At 37.5% G+C, this 18,977-nt stretch overlaps 1 protein-coding gene across 1 annotated transcript in view; it reads left to right on the forward strand.

Annotated features, from left to right (window-relative positions):
* Positions 1 to 18,977, forward strand: part of PCLO (piccolo presynaptic cytomatrix protein) — a 316,529-nt gene that overhangs the window by 135,762 nt on the left and 161,790 nt on the right. Inside the window, exons 4-6 of the mRNA XM_041477704.1 lie at positions 2,139 to 3,359; positions 9,743 to 14,807; positions 15,182 to 17,193. Of these exons, the coding sequence (XP_041333638.1) occupies positions 2,139 to 3,359; positions 9,743 to 14,807; positions 15,182 to 17,193 (8,298 nt within the window). The remainder of the gene's footprint in view (positions 1 to 2,138; positions 3,360 to 9,742; positions 14,808 to 15,181; positions 17,194 to 18,977) is intronic.

An 18,977-nucleotide genomic window follows, 5' to 3' on the forward strand; every position in this document is an offset into this window, starting at 1 on the left:
GTAATTTTTTTATTATTTCATGGAAGATTATGGATTATTTCATGGCAGAAGCCACTTCATTATGTTTTTATGTAATTAAAGATGGCTAAGGCTAGATTCTTAGAAGCTTAATACGTTTAAGTACTGTCTTATTCTCATGCCAGGTGCTGACTGAAGGTATAGTAGCACAAATAATTATGGCATTATTTCTGCTTTCATTGGGAAATGAGCATTTTCCAGACTGAATGGATAAAGAAAAATCTAACCCCTTTTGTGGGTTTAAAATATTTTCAGCCCTCCAATAAATTAAAAACATTTGCTGAATGTATAAAGAAAAATCTACCCCCTTTTTGTGGGTTTAAAATATTTTCAGCCCTCCAATAAATTAAAAACAAAAAAGCTATGATTTTGCCAACTTTTTTATATTGATCTTCACAAAATTTATGCAAAAACAATCAAAGCTACTGTGAAAATGGATCTTTTTTTCAGTAGTCTTTTTATGCTGCATTATCTAGTACGTTTAGTCCATTGCAGACTTCTAAATCCACAGCAGACTTCTAATAATAATATAATGATTTTCTGTGGGGCAGATTTGTCTCCTGGAGCATTGCTTCTATTTTCAGTTTATAAAAGACAGTACTCAACATATGTATGGCTTCCAGTGCTGTTTTCTAGAAAAAGAGAGGAAACCGTGCTAAGAATTCCAGATAATCCCATCTAAAAGAAATATTTGCAAGAAAAATTAGTTATATTTTGCACATTCATTAAAAAAAAAAAAAGAAATTTGTATTTCTTAATTAGTGCTTCCTCAACAAATGATGTGTAGTTGGAATGTTTTAACTCCTAAGGAGGAGAATAATAGTTCCTGGAGGATTATGTTTAAATGCTTTTTTCAACAGAAAATAATTTAAACCTAAATTATAATTAATAGTCTGATACAGAGCCACATTCAATTTGGATTTGCAAAGGATATAGTAAGTGTTAGGGGAGACAGCTGATTCAGCTGATAAACTGCATTTATTGGGACAATATTATTGGTACTATTATTAAATATTTTTGTGCCACTTACTAGGACACTCACTAGTTTGGTAATTTCTATAAAAGTAGAATAATAAATACACAAGACAATTTTTTGATGACCTGAATGACAATGTCTATATTCTTGCTTTGCTTGTGAAACAAAACTTTAAATAGCCTCTCCTTAGTTTCATTTCCATAAAACTAGCCCATTTGAGCTGTGCTTACTTAAGATTTTTGTCATATCATCTGTGTTTCTTGTAATTTATATATCACTTATAAAAATTGCTGATCAGCTGTTTTTAAATGTGGATTTTATTGCACATTATACACCACTTATCCACCAGTGAAGCTCATATTGCACAAGTGAAGTAAACCTTCATTAGCTATTCCAGTATCCAGAAGAGACTGATTTTTTCTTCCTTTTCTTTCCTTTCAGTGCCTTTCTGTGCTTAAAATTTTCTTTTGCTATTTTAAAGGAACTATAAACTAAATCCCACTGGAAACAGTGTGATTACTCCTCTCATGTAGTAGCTAGGCAACTGGCAAGGAGATCTTCTGCACAGATAGAAGCACTTGTCCTTTTTCTGATTTTTTTTTTTTGGGAAGAAGAGTAAAAGGAGCCAGTGTGCAGCAGGGATTTAGCAGTGAAGTGAGCAGGGAGGTGATCTTCATGTTGAGTTACAGCCATAATGAATTGATACAGATACCTATACAAAACCTCAAGAGACGATTTCCTAAGAGAAACACAGCCATGAGTGCCAGTTGGTTCCCTTTTTCTCAGGCTAGCAAAATTATAGGGACTTATTGATAGATTATAGTGGCTTTAGGAAGAAGTATATGTTAGAAATATGTAAGCAAACTTTGCACATCTAGGTCATCAATACTTTGGGAAAATCTTGTTGCTGTTAGTTTTCACAGTGCCTTTTTATATTTGTTCATCTTGACTCTCTGGATCCTGATATGCTCCATTTCTGGAATGGTGCTATGGAGCTTCCTGCAAGAGCAGGAAGGAAAAGAAATAACTTACCAGTATGCAAAACATTCAGATGGAAAGAATTCAACTGTGTCAGCTGAAAACACTGTATGATTTTATTGTTACTTTTTCAAATAAGTAACTTCATATGTTTGTTGTATCACAGGTACAGGAATGGCTGTGTTTAAACTGCCAGACCCAAAGGGCAATGTCAGGACAGCTTGGAGATATGGGCAAGGTGCCACTTCTGAAACCAGGCCCTTCACAACCAACATCCAAACCAGCTGCTCCTCCTCAAAAACGGCCGGTGCCTGCTGTCTCACATTCCCCTCAGAAAACTTCCACACCACCCACTCCAGCAGCAGCAAAGCCAAAAGAAGAGCCAGGCGTTCAGAAGGAAGCTCCAAAACTTCAGCAGGGGAGATTGGAAAAAACATTGTCAGCTGATAAAATCCAGCAAGGAATTCAAAAGGAAGATGCAAAACCTAAACAGGGGAAACTTGTCAAGGCACCCTCAGCTGATAAAATCCAGCATGCTTCTCAGAAGGAGGACCCAAGGATTCAGCAAACAAAATTGACAAAGACAGCCTCCTATGACAGAGTTTTGCAGGAAGTTCAGAAGGAGGATGAAAAACTTCAAGAAGCAAAGCTGGCAAAAACATCCTCAGCTGATAAAATTTTGCATAGAGTTCAGAAGGAAGACATAAAACTCCAAGAGGCAAAATTGGCAAAGGTACCCTCAGCTGACAAAATTTTACAGGGAATTCAGAAAGAAGACCCAAAACTCCAACAGATGAAAATGGCAAAGGCACTGTCAGCTGACAAAATCCAACTTGCAGCTCAGAGGGAAGATACAAAACTTCAGGAGGTAAAATTGCCAAAGGCAGCTTCAGTTGATAAAATCCAACATGGAACTCAGAAAGATATAAAACTTCAACATGAAAAAATTAAGAAAACTTCATCGGTGGATAAAATCCAAGAGGAAGGTCAAAAAGAAGAAACAAAACTTCAGCGAGGGAAATTGTCAAAGACACCTTCAGCAGATAAAATTCCTGCAACAGCAACTGCAGACCAAAAGATACCCCTGAGCACATTGGAAGAAGATAAAGAAACTGTGCTCCCAGAAAAGAGCACACCACATCCAGAAGACAAAAAGGAAGAAATTACAGCTGAGATTAAAGACCGTGTTGCTGAAGAGAAAGCAGAAGTTGAAGCACCTTATAAGGGACTGCAGGCTAAGGAGGAAGAAGATGTTAAGAAAGAGGACTTGACAACTGGGATTTCACAAGTGGTTTTGAAAGCTGAAAAAGCTCAGGAAGCAGAAATTCCCGTTCAAACAGCACCTTTGCCAGGAACCGACCATGTGGAAGCAGTGCGAGAAAAAATAGTAAGTGTTTTTCTCCCTCCCACTTTCCTTTCTCCACCTTAGAATCTGATCCTTACAGACCCTCTCCTTCCTTTTTTACTGTTATTATCTTTACAAAATTATTCTAAATTATAAAATCAATTACTCCCATTGAGTGAAAGTTTCACCAGTTAGTCCTATGCTCTACATGCACCTTTCAAGATTACTTGCCTGATGTTAAGTCTCAAGCAGTTAAACATTTGAAACTAAGGCAAAGCTCCTGTTTAATAATCTTTCCAATATTTAAGATTTATTTACCTTGATCTCTTGACTCTTCAGACCTCAAAGCTTAATTGTTGAAATTGGAGTGTTTTCATAGTTCTCAATCCCAAAAGGGAATAATCGCAGAGAGTAAGGTGTACAGTGCTTTGTAATAACAAAATATAATATAAATTTCAGGAATACTTTGGGATGCCTGAACATGGTACAGGAAAGTATGCAATCTTTACATCTTTTTACTATTTAATTGGTTTATCTCACACAGACAAGTACATTCAGGTAGGGCTCTTGTGGGCTCTCAAGTCAGAGGAAAGGGTGAGTTTGTGATAGCATGTACTAGAGGTCTATGTTTGACTCACTTTATCAGCTGAAGAGAATAGCATGTGTTGAGAAACTAAATGTGTTGAGAAACTAAAAATTAGGGGGCTTTGTATCAGCACTGCAAATTAGGTGCTGATTATCGTGTTATGAAAGTAGCATATTATGAGAGTAGGAGTAGACTTAGGGAAAGTGTTTAACCTTTGCCAGAATTATGTTTTCAAATAATCCCAGTCAAAAAGGTCAAGAATTTGGTTGATTTTGTTTTATGTATTTCCTGGTGATAATTAAGATATCTGGACAGAAAAATATTCTAATTCAGAAATTTTGCTTTGGAAAATACTATTTTTATAAACCAAGTCTCCTGTCTGAAATAAACCTCCTATCACATGTTATGTTTACTGCTCTTGATCATATCAAGAGTTATGGTGCATGATTGTACTGAGGGAATCCCTGAATTATGCTTAGAGTAACATAGCCAGAGATCCTACCTTTTGGACCAAACAAAAAGGAGATCTGGGAATATCCTATTTCAAATTGTTCATCATTAAAAATAAAGGAAGTTTCTCACCTAGCTTGTACATAGTAAAATTAACTCTGATTTATTTTTTATTTTTCTTTATTGGAGTACTTCAGTGTTGTCTGTGCTGTTCATCAAACATTGCCAGACACAGCTCTTCCCAAGAGAGCATGTGATAAGTTTAGATATCACACATTGCTTCCATTTCACTAGGTAAAAGGCAACATGTACACATTGAATAATATAATTTATGTGTATTTCAGGGTACAATCCTACGGAGGATTTCAGCTAGGTGTATTTTTACTTTGGGATGCAAAGGAACAAGGGAAAACCTTTCTGCATTTGACAAATTACTGTCATTTTATATGCAATTCTGTGAAAATGGTAGTTACTAACTCTTCTAGCTTTCCAATAGTAGATAAGCAATTTTTGCTATACTATTTTTCACTTAAAAAAAAAATAGGCATCAGTAAGTCCCTGAAACCATGAAAAGGCTAAAGTTCTGGTTCAGTACAAATAGTAGAATAATCCATGGGAAATCATAGAATCATGGAATGGTTTGTATTGGAAAGGACCTTAAAGATCATCTCATTCCAACCTCTCTGCCATGGGCACCTTCCACTAGACCTGGTGGCTCAAAGCCCCATCCAGCCTGGCCTTGTGCTCTTCCCTGGATGGGACATCCACATCTTCTCTGGGCAGCCTGTGCCAGTGATTCACCACTTTCATAATAAAGAATTCCTTTTTAATATCTAATCTAAATTTGCCCTCAGTAAGTGTGAAGCCATTTTGCCTTATCGTTTTCTTTTTCTTTGAAGCATTTTTTTCAGTAATATTTTGAAATATCTTCAAAATGTTTTTAAAGAACAGACTGCTCATGTTTTACAGAAACTGACTTTCCCTAAGAAACTGTCTTGTAATATTGATTATTGACACGTGCAATAGCAGTTAGCTGTTCTAACAAGGATGCCTAAAAATCTTATAGGTTTAACACATACAGTTTGTCAGTCGCTAATTGCCATCTTGTAACTCAGAAATTTACACAGAGGTAGTTCAGCATATCTTTATGAGCCCATTATCATGTTGTCATATGGCATACATTTGAAATGTATTTAATATATATATACCCTTATTACAACCTTCTTATGATTACTGAGGAATGATCACGTGCTTCAGTTGAGTAACTGGGTAAATAGTAATATTTTGTTGATTTGCATCATTATTCTAACACATGCCACAAAATGCAGCCCAGAGAGAAAGAAAAAGGAGGATAAGAGTTGTCTGTAAGCAATTTTTCTGGATACAAGTAAAATGTTTCAGTTTGAAAATATAAAATTGAAATGCACATTATAGAGTTTAGTCAACCATGTTTCTTTTCCACCTTGTGAAACCCTTTTTTTTTTAATGTAAATTTATTTCTTCTACAAACTGACCTTTTAAAAATGATGAGTTCCTTTGCAAAATAAAATTTCTGTCCTCTGCAACAGAATATAATCTTGCTGTAACTAATTTTTTCAAAAGCCTTCTTTTTCTTTTAGCCGTATTTTTCTTTTAATAAATTTCTGGGTTGATTTGGTAATTGGTGGAACTTTTTCATAGAATGATAGAATCATTAAGGTTGAAAAAGACCTCTAAGATCATGAAGCCCAACCCTTAGGTCAGCACTACTGCCTTCACCACTAAAACATGTCTACAAGTACCAATCCAGATGTTTTTTGAACCATAAGCTTTATATTTTCAAAAAGAATAGTAAAAGTGAGAAAGAGTACAAACAAATAATATTTATACAGCTAAAACTTCTTATACAAAATAGTTGTATAATGAATTGACTCTGGCATCACAGAAATGCCACTGGAATAGCACAAATACAGTTGAAATTAGATCATTTTTAACATTAGTTAAAGAGGCTGCATTTGCTGTTTTTAATATCTTTTCCAAACTGCAGCTTTTATGTCTCCTTATTCCTTATTTCTCAGGTAGTTTCTCTCATCAATGTCTGTATTAGAGCTAAATTTGTCCAGTATTAAAAACACACAGTAGACAAAATCAGAGGAAATGCCATGGAAATATTCAGAAAAACCCAGTACTTCGACAATACAGCTCAGTACCAAAGTGCTTCCTAATTGACAAGGAAAAGTAGTTTTTATTTAAATGCATTTTTTCAGTCTCAAAGCATTGTGTAATATATATATATATGATCCTTTTCAACATTGTTTTGGCCATATTTTGTCATTCATCTAAAAATCTTGTTTAGAATATGTTTGCAAGTTTAACAATGATGCTGTCTTTGTGGGTGTGATGGCCTACACCACAGAAAATAAGCTATCTATCCTTTAAGAACAGAGGTAGCCAGTGACAATATCCTAAGTCTCAGACTACACAAAATAGGGAATAAAAGCCCAGAGACTTTTATTGTAAGTATTACTTATTGTAGTTACAAGTATATTGATCTCAAAACATGATATGCAGGATAATTTTTGCATGTACCATGGTGCAGGCAATGATACAAAAAAAAAATTAGAAAACACATTCATATTTTGGTAAAATATTTTTCTTTTAAAAAGAAAGTTGGATTTTTCTCATCCTTTTTATTTCTAGTGAGAAATTAAGTCTGTCCTTACTGCAGATCATTTTCTTCTCCTTGTTATACCAACAGCAGACTTTCTCACATTCAATTTCCTGGGATTCAAAGCAGTCATTTATGTCATTCACTGAGGTTCAATACCAGGGTGGGCAACTGCCATCTCCTCTGGTTTGGTCACAGTAGGTGTTAGATATTAGACTCAGCTTCAAGGAGAATGGCTGAAGCTGTTCCATGTCCAGTTGTTCTCTGCCTTTCTCTATGCTTAACTGTTCAGTCGATGCCTTCTGTCTCTGCTGTGCAAGCGACAGTATCACATCATCTTGGAAAACCAAGATCTGAGAGGTTCACTTCCACTAGATGGATGCATTCTGTCCATCAGCTCCTGGGAAAATTGAGCTTGAGCAATGTTTGCATTTTCAGTAGTATTAGTAGCTCATCTAAATTGATCATAATGGGTTTTGTTGGATATGTCTTCATAAGTGTGAACATACTTGTCATAAATGAAAAAATAACAAATGTCACAGGTGAAGTTTTAGTGAGGAGCATGCTATTTACAGAGGGAAAAATCACTTGGTTTTAATTATGTGTGTATTTCTGAAACATAGCAAAATAAATTTCCCTTAAGAGCTTTCTTCTTTAATAAAGGGGACAAAAATGTAAATATAATATACAAAACCTGAAATTTTTAATTTCGCTTCATTGCTGACTTTTTGTAAAGACCATACATAATCCCATCCTTAAGGGCTGGAGAATATCCAAGGCTACATTTTTCAGAATATTGTGAGCTGTAGGCTTCAAATGGTGATGCCTTTCCAAAGTTGTTGTAAGTACTGCAGGTTTCTCTATGTTTATATATTAATTGTAGCCTTATCATTCAAGAATTCCTTAGAAATGTTTGTTTTCACACTGGATTTTTATTTGCAATGGATTTTGCTGTGAATCAGATATTTGAATTTGCAATACTGGTTATAATGCTGATAATATAAACTACAAAGGTAGTTTATATTCGGATTATTATCTGATTTTGCAAACCATATAATAAATCACTCCTGTAAATGATGATTAATTTAAAAATATTAATTAGTATACACTGTAATAATAAGTACTTTAATACTAATATAAATATTAGTGTTTGAATGTAAGATTTTGTTCAACGTGATATGCTTAAAAGCAAGAACACATAACTTAAATGTAAATTAAATCTAAACCTGATTGGTTATAAAAAGTAATATGACTGACTATAAAAAATATTTGGGTTTTGATATTTTTACCCTAAATGTAACTTCAGTGTGAATAAACTTTGAAAATACTTGTAGTTGACAGCAACTTGAGCATAAATGTAATTTAAAATTATAATTAACATTCATGATATTTTTTCTAGTATATTTATTCCACAGTTATTTTTAACTAATTTTTAAATAATCAGGCTACCAATGAAGTTCATAAATTAAACCTTTAAATAAATGGTTTGCTCTACTTCAGAAATCACTGACTTAGATTAGCAATACTAGTAAATACAACCTACTTCTACTATTGAGATCCCTAACAAAAATAAAAATCACATCATATTATTAAAATCATGAGACTTTGGGATGCTTGTTCTCAAATTCCCAGTGAATTTTGGGACACTTCCTAAAATTGTTATCCCAGAGTAGAACTAAAGTGACCTGTATTTTGGAGAGTGAACTGTGTTTTAGCTGAACAATGAGGTACTGTCATAAGTACAGAGCATTTCACAGCTGTGAGAAGCAGGAGTGAAACTGGTGCAGAAATACTTTCTGTAGGGTATTTTTAGTATTTTTGTTATTTATAGAAAGAGATACAGATGCTTGTCAGTCAGAATGAAGTAGAAGAATCTGGAATGACTAAGGATGTTTCAGTAGGGATGAGAAGGAAAACATTGGTTCTGATGCTCAGTCAGGAATGCCTGCCGTGTTTGCTTCCTTTAACCAATGGCTGACCATGGTGTTTTCCTCCCTGCAACTACACTGCCCCAACAGCAGCTTACTCTGCGCTACCAATTTACCACAAAACTTCTTTTTTGTGAGGTACTCAAAAAATATTTGTCCAGTGCCCAGATGTAGGAGACATTCTAATGTGTGGGGACATTCCAAATGTCATTAAATCATGCTTCAGTGCTCTGTGTATTCTGTTGCAATTTGAAATGTGTAATATTTCAACCAACAAAATTAAACGATGAGGGCAAAGTTTAAGACTGACATATTTCTAGACAATTATAAAATGTTGAATGGGCAAAGAAAGTAGCAGACTCCAGAAATTCTGCAGACATTTTTCAAGCTATATTAGTTTGTATCAAAAACCATGTAGACAGCTTTGAAACATAGTAAATAAAATCTTCAAATAAATAAACCCCTGGGCAACTTGTCCCATGCAAGTGTGATCAAATGGCAGGTTATCATTCCTAAGTGTTCTTAAAACAATTTAATTTTATATTGAAAAATAGAAATTCATCTTGAAACTAATAAAATCAGTTGCCAGTGTGGACAGCCATGCAAAGCATAGTTACAGTCAATGCAAAAAATCAAAATTCGAGGAACTTTTTTGTATTATTCTAATAGCTTTGAATAGGAAAATTAGTGTTCAGTCTTCATCTGAGGCATGAACTCATCCTTTGGATTAAAAAAAATCACATTTTAATTAGCAGGAGACATTAAGAATTTATATATAAGTATATACACACGCGTTATGTATTTATTTTTTTAGGAAAAGGAGGATGACAAATCAGACACATCAAGCTCTCAGCAACAGAAAAGTCCACAAGGTCTGAGTGACACCGGGTATTCTTCTGATGGGATATCAAGTTCACTTGGTGAAATTCCAAGTCATATCCCCACTGATGAAAAGGATTTACTCAAAGAAACTAGTAAAAAAGACACTATTTCACAAGAAAGTCCACCAAGCCCCTCAGATCTAGCTAAATTGGAAAGTACTGTACTCTCAATTTTAGAAGCTCAGGCAAGCACTCTTTCTGATGAAAAATCTGCAAAAAGCAAAGAGCCTTCTGAAACATATGGTGAACAGACAAAGGATCAACTTAAAACAAAGCCTTTGCCCGTCACTCCAGAATCTTACAGTCCAGATGAGGAAGACTTAAAAGCTATTAAGGAAGGTGAAGGAACCATTGCAGAAGAGGGCAAAGGAGCTGCCTCCTCCCAGGCAGACTACAAAGAAGAACATGAAGGAGATGACATGTCAGCAAGAAGGCAACAACGCTATGACTCTGTTGAAGACAGCAGTGAGAGTGAAAACTCACCTGTCCCAAGGAGAAAAAGAAGAACTAGTGTTGGTTCTTCAAGCAGTGATGAGTACAAACGAGATGACAGCCAGGGATCAGGTGATGAGGAAGACTTCATTAGAAAACAGATTTTAGAGATGAGTGCTGATGAAGATGCTTCAGGTTCTGATGATGATGAATTCATTAGAAATCAACTCAAAGAGATCAGTGCAGCTGAAAGCCAAAAGAAAGAAGAAGTGAAAAGCAAAGCCAAAGGAACAGCTGGAAAACACAGAAGAATGGCACGGAAAAGTAGTGCAGGCTATGATGAGGATGCAGGAAGAAGACATTCATGGCATGATGACGATGATGAGACTTTTGATGAAAGCCCAGAGCCAAAATACAGGGAAAGTAAAAGTCAAGACAGTGAAGAACTTGCAGTATCTGGAGGAGGAGGCCTTCGACGTTTCAAAACAATAGAACTAAATAGTACAATAACAAACAAATATTCTGAAGTATCTGAACCACAAAAAGGTGTTTTATATTTTGATGAAGAGCCTGAGCTAGAGATGGAGAGTCTTACAGATTCACCAGAAGATAGATCTAGAGGAGAAGGATCTTCTAGTTTACATGCTTCTAGTTTCACACCAGGTACATCTCCTACTTCAGTGTCATCACTTGACGAAGACAGTGACAGTAGTCCTAGTCACAAAAAACTGGGAGGGGAGAGCAAACAACAGCGCAAAGCAAGGCATCGGACACATGGTCCTCTTCTTCCCACGATTGAAGATTCTTCAGAAGAAGAAGAACTACGGGAAGAGGAAGAACTTCTAAAGGAACAAGAGAAACAACGTGAATTAGAACAGCAGCAAAGAAAAAGTTCTAGCAAAAAATCTAAAAAAGACAAGGATGAACTCAGAGCCCAGAGACGAAGGGAACGTCCAAAGACCCCACCAAGTAATCTTTCTCCCATTGAAGATGCATCTCCAACAGAAGAATTACGACAGGCTGCAGAAATGGAAGAGCTGCACAGATCTTCTTGTTCTGAATATTCACCCAGCATTGAGTCAGAACCTGAAGGTTTTGAAATCAGCCCAGAAAAAATAATAGAAGTGCAAAAAGTTTACAAATTGCCTACTGCTGTCTCTTTATACTCACCAACAGATGAACAACCAACTGGACTCCCAAAAGAAGAGAGTCAAAAGACATTGAAAAGTGCTGAAGAGGTATATGAGGAGATGATGCATAAGTCCAAATCATTTCAAATGTCAAATGAAAAAGATGAAGTATTTGAAAAAGAATCTTTATATGGTGGAATGCTAATAGAGGATTATATTTATGAATCTTTAATAGAGGATACTTACAATGGAACTATTGATACTAGTCTTGTTATGAGACAAGATGAGAGCAGTGAATATATACAACAGAGAGGAAAAGAGAAAAAAACAAGAGCATCAGAACAGGTCTTTGATGAACCACAGAAAATTAGTGATCTAGAGAAAGACTACTTTAGTGTTGAGACTTTACATACTATTGTGCCTCAAGAAGATATAGTTTCTAGTTCTTACATTATCCCAGAAAGTCATGAAATAGTTGTATTAGACAGCACAGTAACTTCCACCATTGAGGAAAAGCATTTGTTAGATGCAGAAGCTGCTTATGAAGAGCTTATGAAAAGGCAGAAAATGCAGTTAACCCCAGGGTCTAGTCCAACACAACCAGCTTCAGATTTCATTCCCACATCTGATACAAAGATATCTGGTGGTGGAGAAATAGTGGATAGTACATCTTTAACATCAAGCACTACTTCAGCAATCTCAGATGTATCACCTGTCAGTAGCACAACACTTTCTATTCCAGATGTTAAAATAACACAGCATTTTACAGCAGAGGAAATTGAAGATGAATACTTAACAGATTATGCCAGAGAAATTCAAGAAATAATTTCTCATGAAACATCAATATTGACATACTCTGAGACATCGGAAGGTGCTGCATCAGTTTTACCTTCTGATACAGCTTCCTTAACATCATCTACATCTTCAGTTTCTACCACAGATAGTTCCTCACCCATAGATAGTGCAACCACAGGTTTTGTAGGTCCAGCAGATGGTGTAAGTAAACCAGCAGATTCTGAAGGTATCAGGATAGTAACACAGGTTCCCTTATCATCTGCAAAAGAGTACTCTGAAGTGACCATGCCTTATGAATCTATTGCCGGAGCCACTAAAAAACCATCTCTTGAATCAGATGCAGAGAGTGTGGAGCAAACTGCAGTTTGTTTGCCTGAAACTGCACCTTTAGCGGTGGCAACTACAGTTACAAAATCCAAGGAATATGCAGCTGACATCATTACCTTTGATACCTCCAAAGCAGAGAAGGAAGCAGCTAGAAAAATTAAAAGTACAGTAGAGGCTGACAGTGTCAAAATTCATCATGAAGAGCCACACAAAGAATTGGGTGTTGATATGACAAGGATTGATTTGACTAATGCTGCATCTGAGCAACCACCTGTATGTATAGCACCAGTACCAGTTACAGAGCTTGCGTCAGAAACATCTTCTGTTCTCACTCACAGTGTTGTAAGTAAGACCAGCATGGTCTCCGTGCCTTCCTCAGCTCCTGCTGTTTCAGCCAAAGTATTCTCTCTTTTTAGAAGCTCTTCATTGGATTCTCCTGCTCATCCTTCTCCACCCCCACCTCCTCCTCCTCCACCACCTCCTCCACCACCACCATTACCACCTCCACCTATTTTACCCAAGCCAGCCATTTATCCCAAAAAGAAGTCACAGATTAAGGCTCCAGCAGCAACAGCTCCCACAGTGATACCTCCAGTTGCAAGTGTTCCAACACTAGAGTCGACAGCTGTATTAAAGGATCATGTGGTACCTATCACTAAAGCATATACCCCAACACCACCTCCTGTACCACCCAAACCATCCTCCATTCCAGCAGGGCTTGTTTTCAGTCACAGGCCACCTGAAGTAACTAAACCTCCAATTGCTCCAAAACCAGCAATTCCTCCACTCCCAATAGCTGTTCATAAGCCAGCAGAAACACAGCCCAAACCAGTAAGCTTGTCATTGACTTCAAGTATGACTCTGAATTTGGTAACCACAGCTGAATACAAAATACCGTCTCCCACTTCCCCTTTGTCTCCACACTCTAACAAATCTTCACCAAGGTTGGCAAAACCCTCACAGGAAACCTATGTTGTCATCACATTGCCATCTGAGCCTGGAACTCCCACTGAAGCTATAACTAGCCAGGCTGTTACCAGCTGGCCTTTAGAAGCACCTTCTAAAGAACAGATTCCCCAACCTATGCAACCAGTTTTTACTACATCCATGAAAACTATGGATATTCAAAGTATGGCAGGTCAGAGTATGTATATTTCTGGTGCACTGCAAGCTATTCCTGTGACAACACAATCAGCTTTTGAAAAAATACCTAGTTCAAAACCAGAAATAGTAACAACAGGCATAACTAAGACCACAGTGTCTGTGGTTAAGGGTCCAGTACCTGGTTATGGTTTAGGTAGTGTTGCTATTACTATACCTCCAGAGCCACTACATATTGTAGACCAACCCAGATACAGAGAGAATGGAAGATTCCATCCTTTGGGCGATGTCATCGATCTTCGCACTTTAACTAAGATGGACATTGAAATGAGGGACAGCTGTATGGATCTCTCTGCTGTTTCCATGGATGTAAGAAGGCAAATGCCAGCAAGTGACACAGGTGGACGGCCAGTAAGTACTGTCCAGCCATCCATAATAAATCTTAGCACTGCATGTGTTGCTGATACTTCTCTGCCTGCAGTTACTGAGACAGTAACTGTGATGACTTGCACTACCACTGTGAGCTACACCACCAGCACAGACAGCCTTGTGGATCTGGGACATGCGATGACAACGCCGCTTCAGCTAACAACATCAAAACATTTTGAGCCTGCATACAGAGTAACAGGCAGCCAGGCCTTCTCTGTAGGTAGAGATGAAGTGCCAATAAATTTATCACTAGGTACTTCAACACAGGCAGTGACATGGGCTACTACAAAGCCTGTTACTGTACCACCTGTTGGGGTTACAAATGGTTGGACTGATCTCTCCACTTCTCAGGAGCCAGCAGAGAGTGGAGCAGTTGACCTTAGCACTACGAAATCCCACAGAACAGTAGTAACAATGGATGAAACTGCTTCAGGTATCATAACAACAGTAATAGAAGATGATGAAAAGCCTGTAGATCTGACTGCAGGGAGAAGAGCTGTCTGCTGTGATATGGTTTATAAATTGCCATTTGGTAGGAGCTGTACAGCACAGCAGCCTTCTACTACACTTCCTGAAGATCGCTTTGGCTACAGAGATGACCATTACCAGTATGATCGTTCAGGGTCATATGGTTACCGAGGAATTGGAGGTATGAAACCATCTATGTCTGACACAAATTTATCAGAAGCTGGACTATTTGCATACAGAAGCAAGAATAGCTTTGATTATCGAGTTGGGGCAACTGATACAGCAGTAGATCTTACTTCTGGAAGAGTAACTACAGGTCAGTATGACACAGCAGCTGATCTTTCTTTGAAATATAATTTTGATGTTCCTCACCTCATTTCAGGATAATTTTTTTATTGTTTTTTCCCCTTCTTCTGTTATTTTGTTTTCTTTTGGACAGTGTGACAAATTATTCCGGATTACACGTGTTTTTCATTTCTTCATTTTACGTATGTGTTTGCACAGAGGTGCCTGCATGTGCCTGCATGTTCAGAAATGCTGTTTCCTTCACATCTAAAGTAGATCATTAACCTGAAGATTTGCATGCAGTTTTCCCTTCCCATTTATTTCATCAAGATGGGATGACTTTCAGAATCCGCAAAGCAGCATTCTTTTGTGGGACTGGACTGTAACTTTGCCCTGTAATTTCAGGTGAGGTTATGGATTACTCAAGCAAGACTACAGGTCCATATCCAGAGACTCGGCAGATTTCTGGCCTCGGGCTCAGTACACCACAGTATTCCCAAGCAAGAATAGTGTCCTCTGTGGGTTCCCAGTTTGGCATTGGAAGTGTTTTAAGATCATCCAACGGTGTTGTTTATTCTTCAGTAGCAACTCCAGTACCATCCACATTTGCCATCACCACACAACCTGGTTCTATTTTCAGTACAAGTGTCAGAGATCTACCTACTCTCCAAACAGTTGACTCAGTGCCCTCTTTATCAACTTTGCAACAGACTCAACCACTCCCAAGATCATATAGTTTCTTGACAACTGTGGCAGCTGAAAAAGATAAAACAATTACTGCCATTGGTATGGAGACGGGGTTACCACCTCATTCTGTAGAAACTATTACCACTGAGCCAACCAGCTTGATACCTGCTTTAACGACAGCATCTGAAGCTTATACAGATGTAATTGATGATGAGGTTGCCCTTCTCATTGCCCCTGAAGAAGGCAAACAGCAGCAGCTTGATTTGGAGCGGGAACTTCTTGAGCTTGAGAAAATTAAGCAGCAGCGCTTTGCAGAAGAGTTGGAATGGGAACGTCAAGAAATTCAAAGATTCAGGGAACAGGAAAAGTTTATGGTGCAAAAAAAGCTTGAGGAGTTGCAATCCATGAAACATCATCTCTTATTCCAACAGGAGGAGGAACGACAAGCTCAGTTTATGATGAGACAAGAGACATTAGCCCAGCAGCAGTTGCAGCTTGAACAATTCCAACAACTTCAACAACAGCTCCACCAGCAGTTAGAGGAGCAAAAACTTCGTCAAATATACCAGTATGGTTATGACCCTTCAGGAACCGGGTCACCACAAACTACCACTGATCAAACACTTTTGGAAGGACAGTATGCAAGCACAGAAAATGGCCAATTTTGGCCTACTGATGACACAACCACTTCAGCTTCAGGAGTGCTGGGTATTGAAATTCCACAAAGTCAAGCATGGTATACAGTTCAGTCTGATGGCATTACCCAATACATACCCAGGTCTGGTATCCTGAGCTCAGTTTCTGAAATGTCTCTTAAGGATATTGATGTTAGAGAGGAGAAGCAATTGAAAAAGCGAAGTTCTATGCCAAAATTACGTGGTCCCTATGAGGAGTTTGAGGAGACCTTGGAAGAAGAGCCCCGGTGTTTCAAAAAAATAGTGGACAGTGGAGTGCAAACTGATGATGAAGATGGAGCAGAAAGAGGTTACACCAACAGGAGACGGAGAACTAAGAAGAGTGTTGATACAAGTGTTCAGACGGATGATGAAGATCAAGATGAATGGGATCTTTCCAGCAGATCCAGAAGGAAAACTCGTGTAGGGAAATACAGTGAGAGCACCACTGAGGCAGACAAAGCCAAACCATTCTCCAAGGTATCTAGTATTGCAGTTCAGACAGTGGCAGAGATTTCTGTACAAACAGAACCTGTAGGAACAATAAGAACACCTTCAATCAGGGCCCGATGGGATGCTAAGGTTGAAATCATAAAGCATATTTCAGCTCCAGAAAAGACATATAAAGGAGAAAGTCTGGGATGTCAAACAGAGACAGCATCAGACACTCAAAGTCCCCAGTATCTTTCAGCTTCATCTCCTCAGAAAGATAAAAAACGTCCAACACCATTAGAGATAGGATACACATCCCACCTTCGTCCAGATTCCACATTGCAGGTAGTCCCTTCCCCTCCCAAATCTCCCAAAGTTCTCTATTCACCCATTTCACCCGTTTCACCAAGCAAAGTTATAGAGTCAGCATTTGTACCTTATGAAAAACCCATGACTGATGACATCAGCCCTCAGAAGATGCTGCATGCTGACATGGCCAAGGTTCCTCCATCAAGCCCAAAGACAGCAAAGATGATGCAACGCTCTATGTCTGATCCTAAGCCCCTGAGTCCCACAGCAGAAGACAGTTCCAGAGCTCAGTTTCAGTACACTGAGGGTTTTATGGTAAGAAGTATTTGCTTGCTTTTTTTTTTTTTTTTTTTTTTTTTTTTTTTTTTTTATAATATGCAATTCTACAGCTATCAGTACAGCATGAGGACAGACACACTCATTTCCAACACATGTGTATGTAGTCTTTTTGCACACAATTCTGAAAAGTCTAGAGGAATATCTGCTGTCTAAAGCAATGGTTAGTTCATTCACTGCATTGCCAGGAAACAAAGAAGCACATATTACTAATATTCAGGAAGTAACACAAGAAGTTCATTTTCAGAATTTGGATGGCATTTTGTGTTTTATATGGCAATTCATTGCCAGTGTAGGGGTTACTGACAATGCTTCAGAAAATTGAAAGCATTTCTTTTCTAATCATACAACATCCAGTTACTGTAGCACAGTCTGTAGTGCATTTACCTTGAAATTACTGCATGTGCCTTTTGAGAGGCAGATAACACCAGATTTATAATTGCCTTAGTTAGTTGTCCTTTTGACCCTCATGAGGTTTCTTAACCATGTGTGATTCTGTGGATAATCTTCTCTCCCAGTGTGTACATATTTTATCTTTCCCAGACTAAAAGGTCTCATATCAAAAATCCATTTTTAGTTTGTTTGTTTTGGATAAGGAGGATTATCAGGAAGTTATGCAAGTTTTGAGGGCTGTTTTTTATAGAGGTCAGAGGAGGCTGACATCAGTAGAATCAAAATTTTCATTTCTGCAGTATTTCTTTTCCTTGAGAAGTAAGATTTCATATTTGGGTATCCAATTGATATTTATGAACAAGAGGAATAATTCTTGGCAAAAAAAAAAAGGTACCTTTATAATATAATATGTTCTTGGCTGTCCTTTTATCTGAGACCATTCCCTTCTGTCAGTTGATGCGTCAGTATCTTTTCAGAACTCTGGAAGAGTTGCCATTCAGCAATATTTATCTTTTATGTTCAGTTATCTGTAAATGCCAGTGATTAGTACTGACTGGATAGGATAAAGAGGGTTTGATCTCTCTGTTTGGTAATTTGTGGTGGCTTTCAAATGCAGCATTATCAGGTTATACCCTCCAAGGCTCCCAAAGTAAAGAGTTCCTGCAGCTTCACGCATTTGTGCAGTATTAAATGCTTCCCATTCTGTTACTGCTTCGAAAACAGTACTTGGAAGTTTGAAGGATAAGCCATAGTTATGGCATTGGCACTCCGTATAAACATCATTTGCTAATGAACAAAAAGCAAAGTGGGAGAAACTAGCATGAGCACTAAAGTTTATGTAGAGGATTTGGAACAGCATCTTGAAGAACATTGCTCATGGATTGTAAGAAATTGTTGGGTCCTACTTAATATTGGAGAGTAGGTATAATACTGTAAAATATTATAATTGTAAAAGTACAGTAAAACTATTTCTGAGAACAAATTATTCAGTTCATTTATTTCACAGATAGACATATATATTTGATATAAATTGTATCCTTCTATGATGGACGATGAATTCTATAAATAACTCATTGTTTAAAGGTCTTTGCAGTAGAGTTTGAACACATACATTATTTTTTAATGAGACATGAAAACAAAGAGCTTGTACACCATTGTTTCTTTTTGTACCAACATGAACCCATACAGCAATGAGCTATATGGTTTTCACTAGTGTGCAGCTATCAGACAGCAAATAGCCCATGTCTCAAAGTAGTTGCAGCCTAAATAAAGGAGTTGGACATTTTTATGGAAGGTAGGGTGCAAGTAGACAAGCACAAGGAAATTAAAAAAACTTCCATGAATATAAAGTGGCCATGCAGTAGAGGGTG

Source organism: Pyrgilauda ruficollis, unplaced genomic scaffold (genome assembly GCF_017590135.1).
Source record: "Pyrgilauda ruficollis isolate IOZ18807 unplaced genomic scaffold, ASM1759013v1 scaffold112, whole genome shotgun sequence".
Classification (NCBI taxonomy): domain Eukaryota; kingdom Metazoa; phylum Chordata; class Aves; order Passeriformes; family Passeridae; genus Pyrgilauda; species Pyrgilauda ruficollis.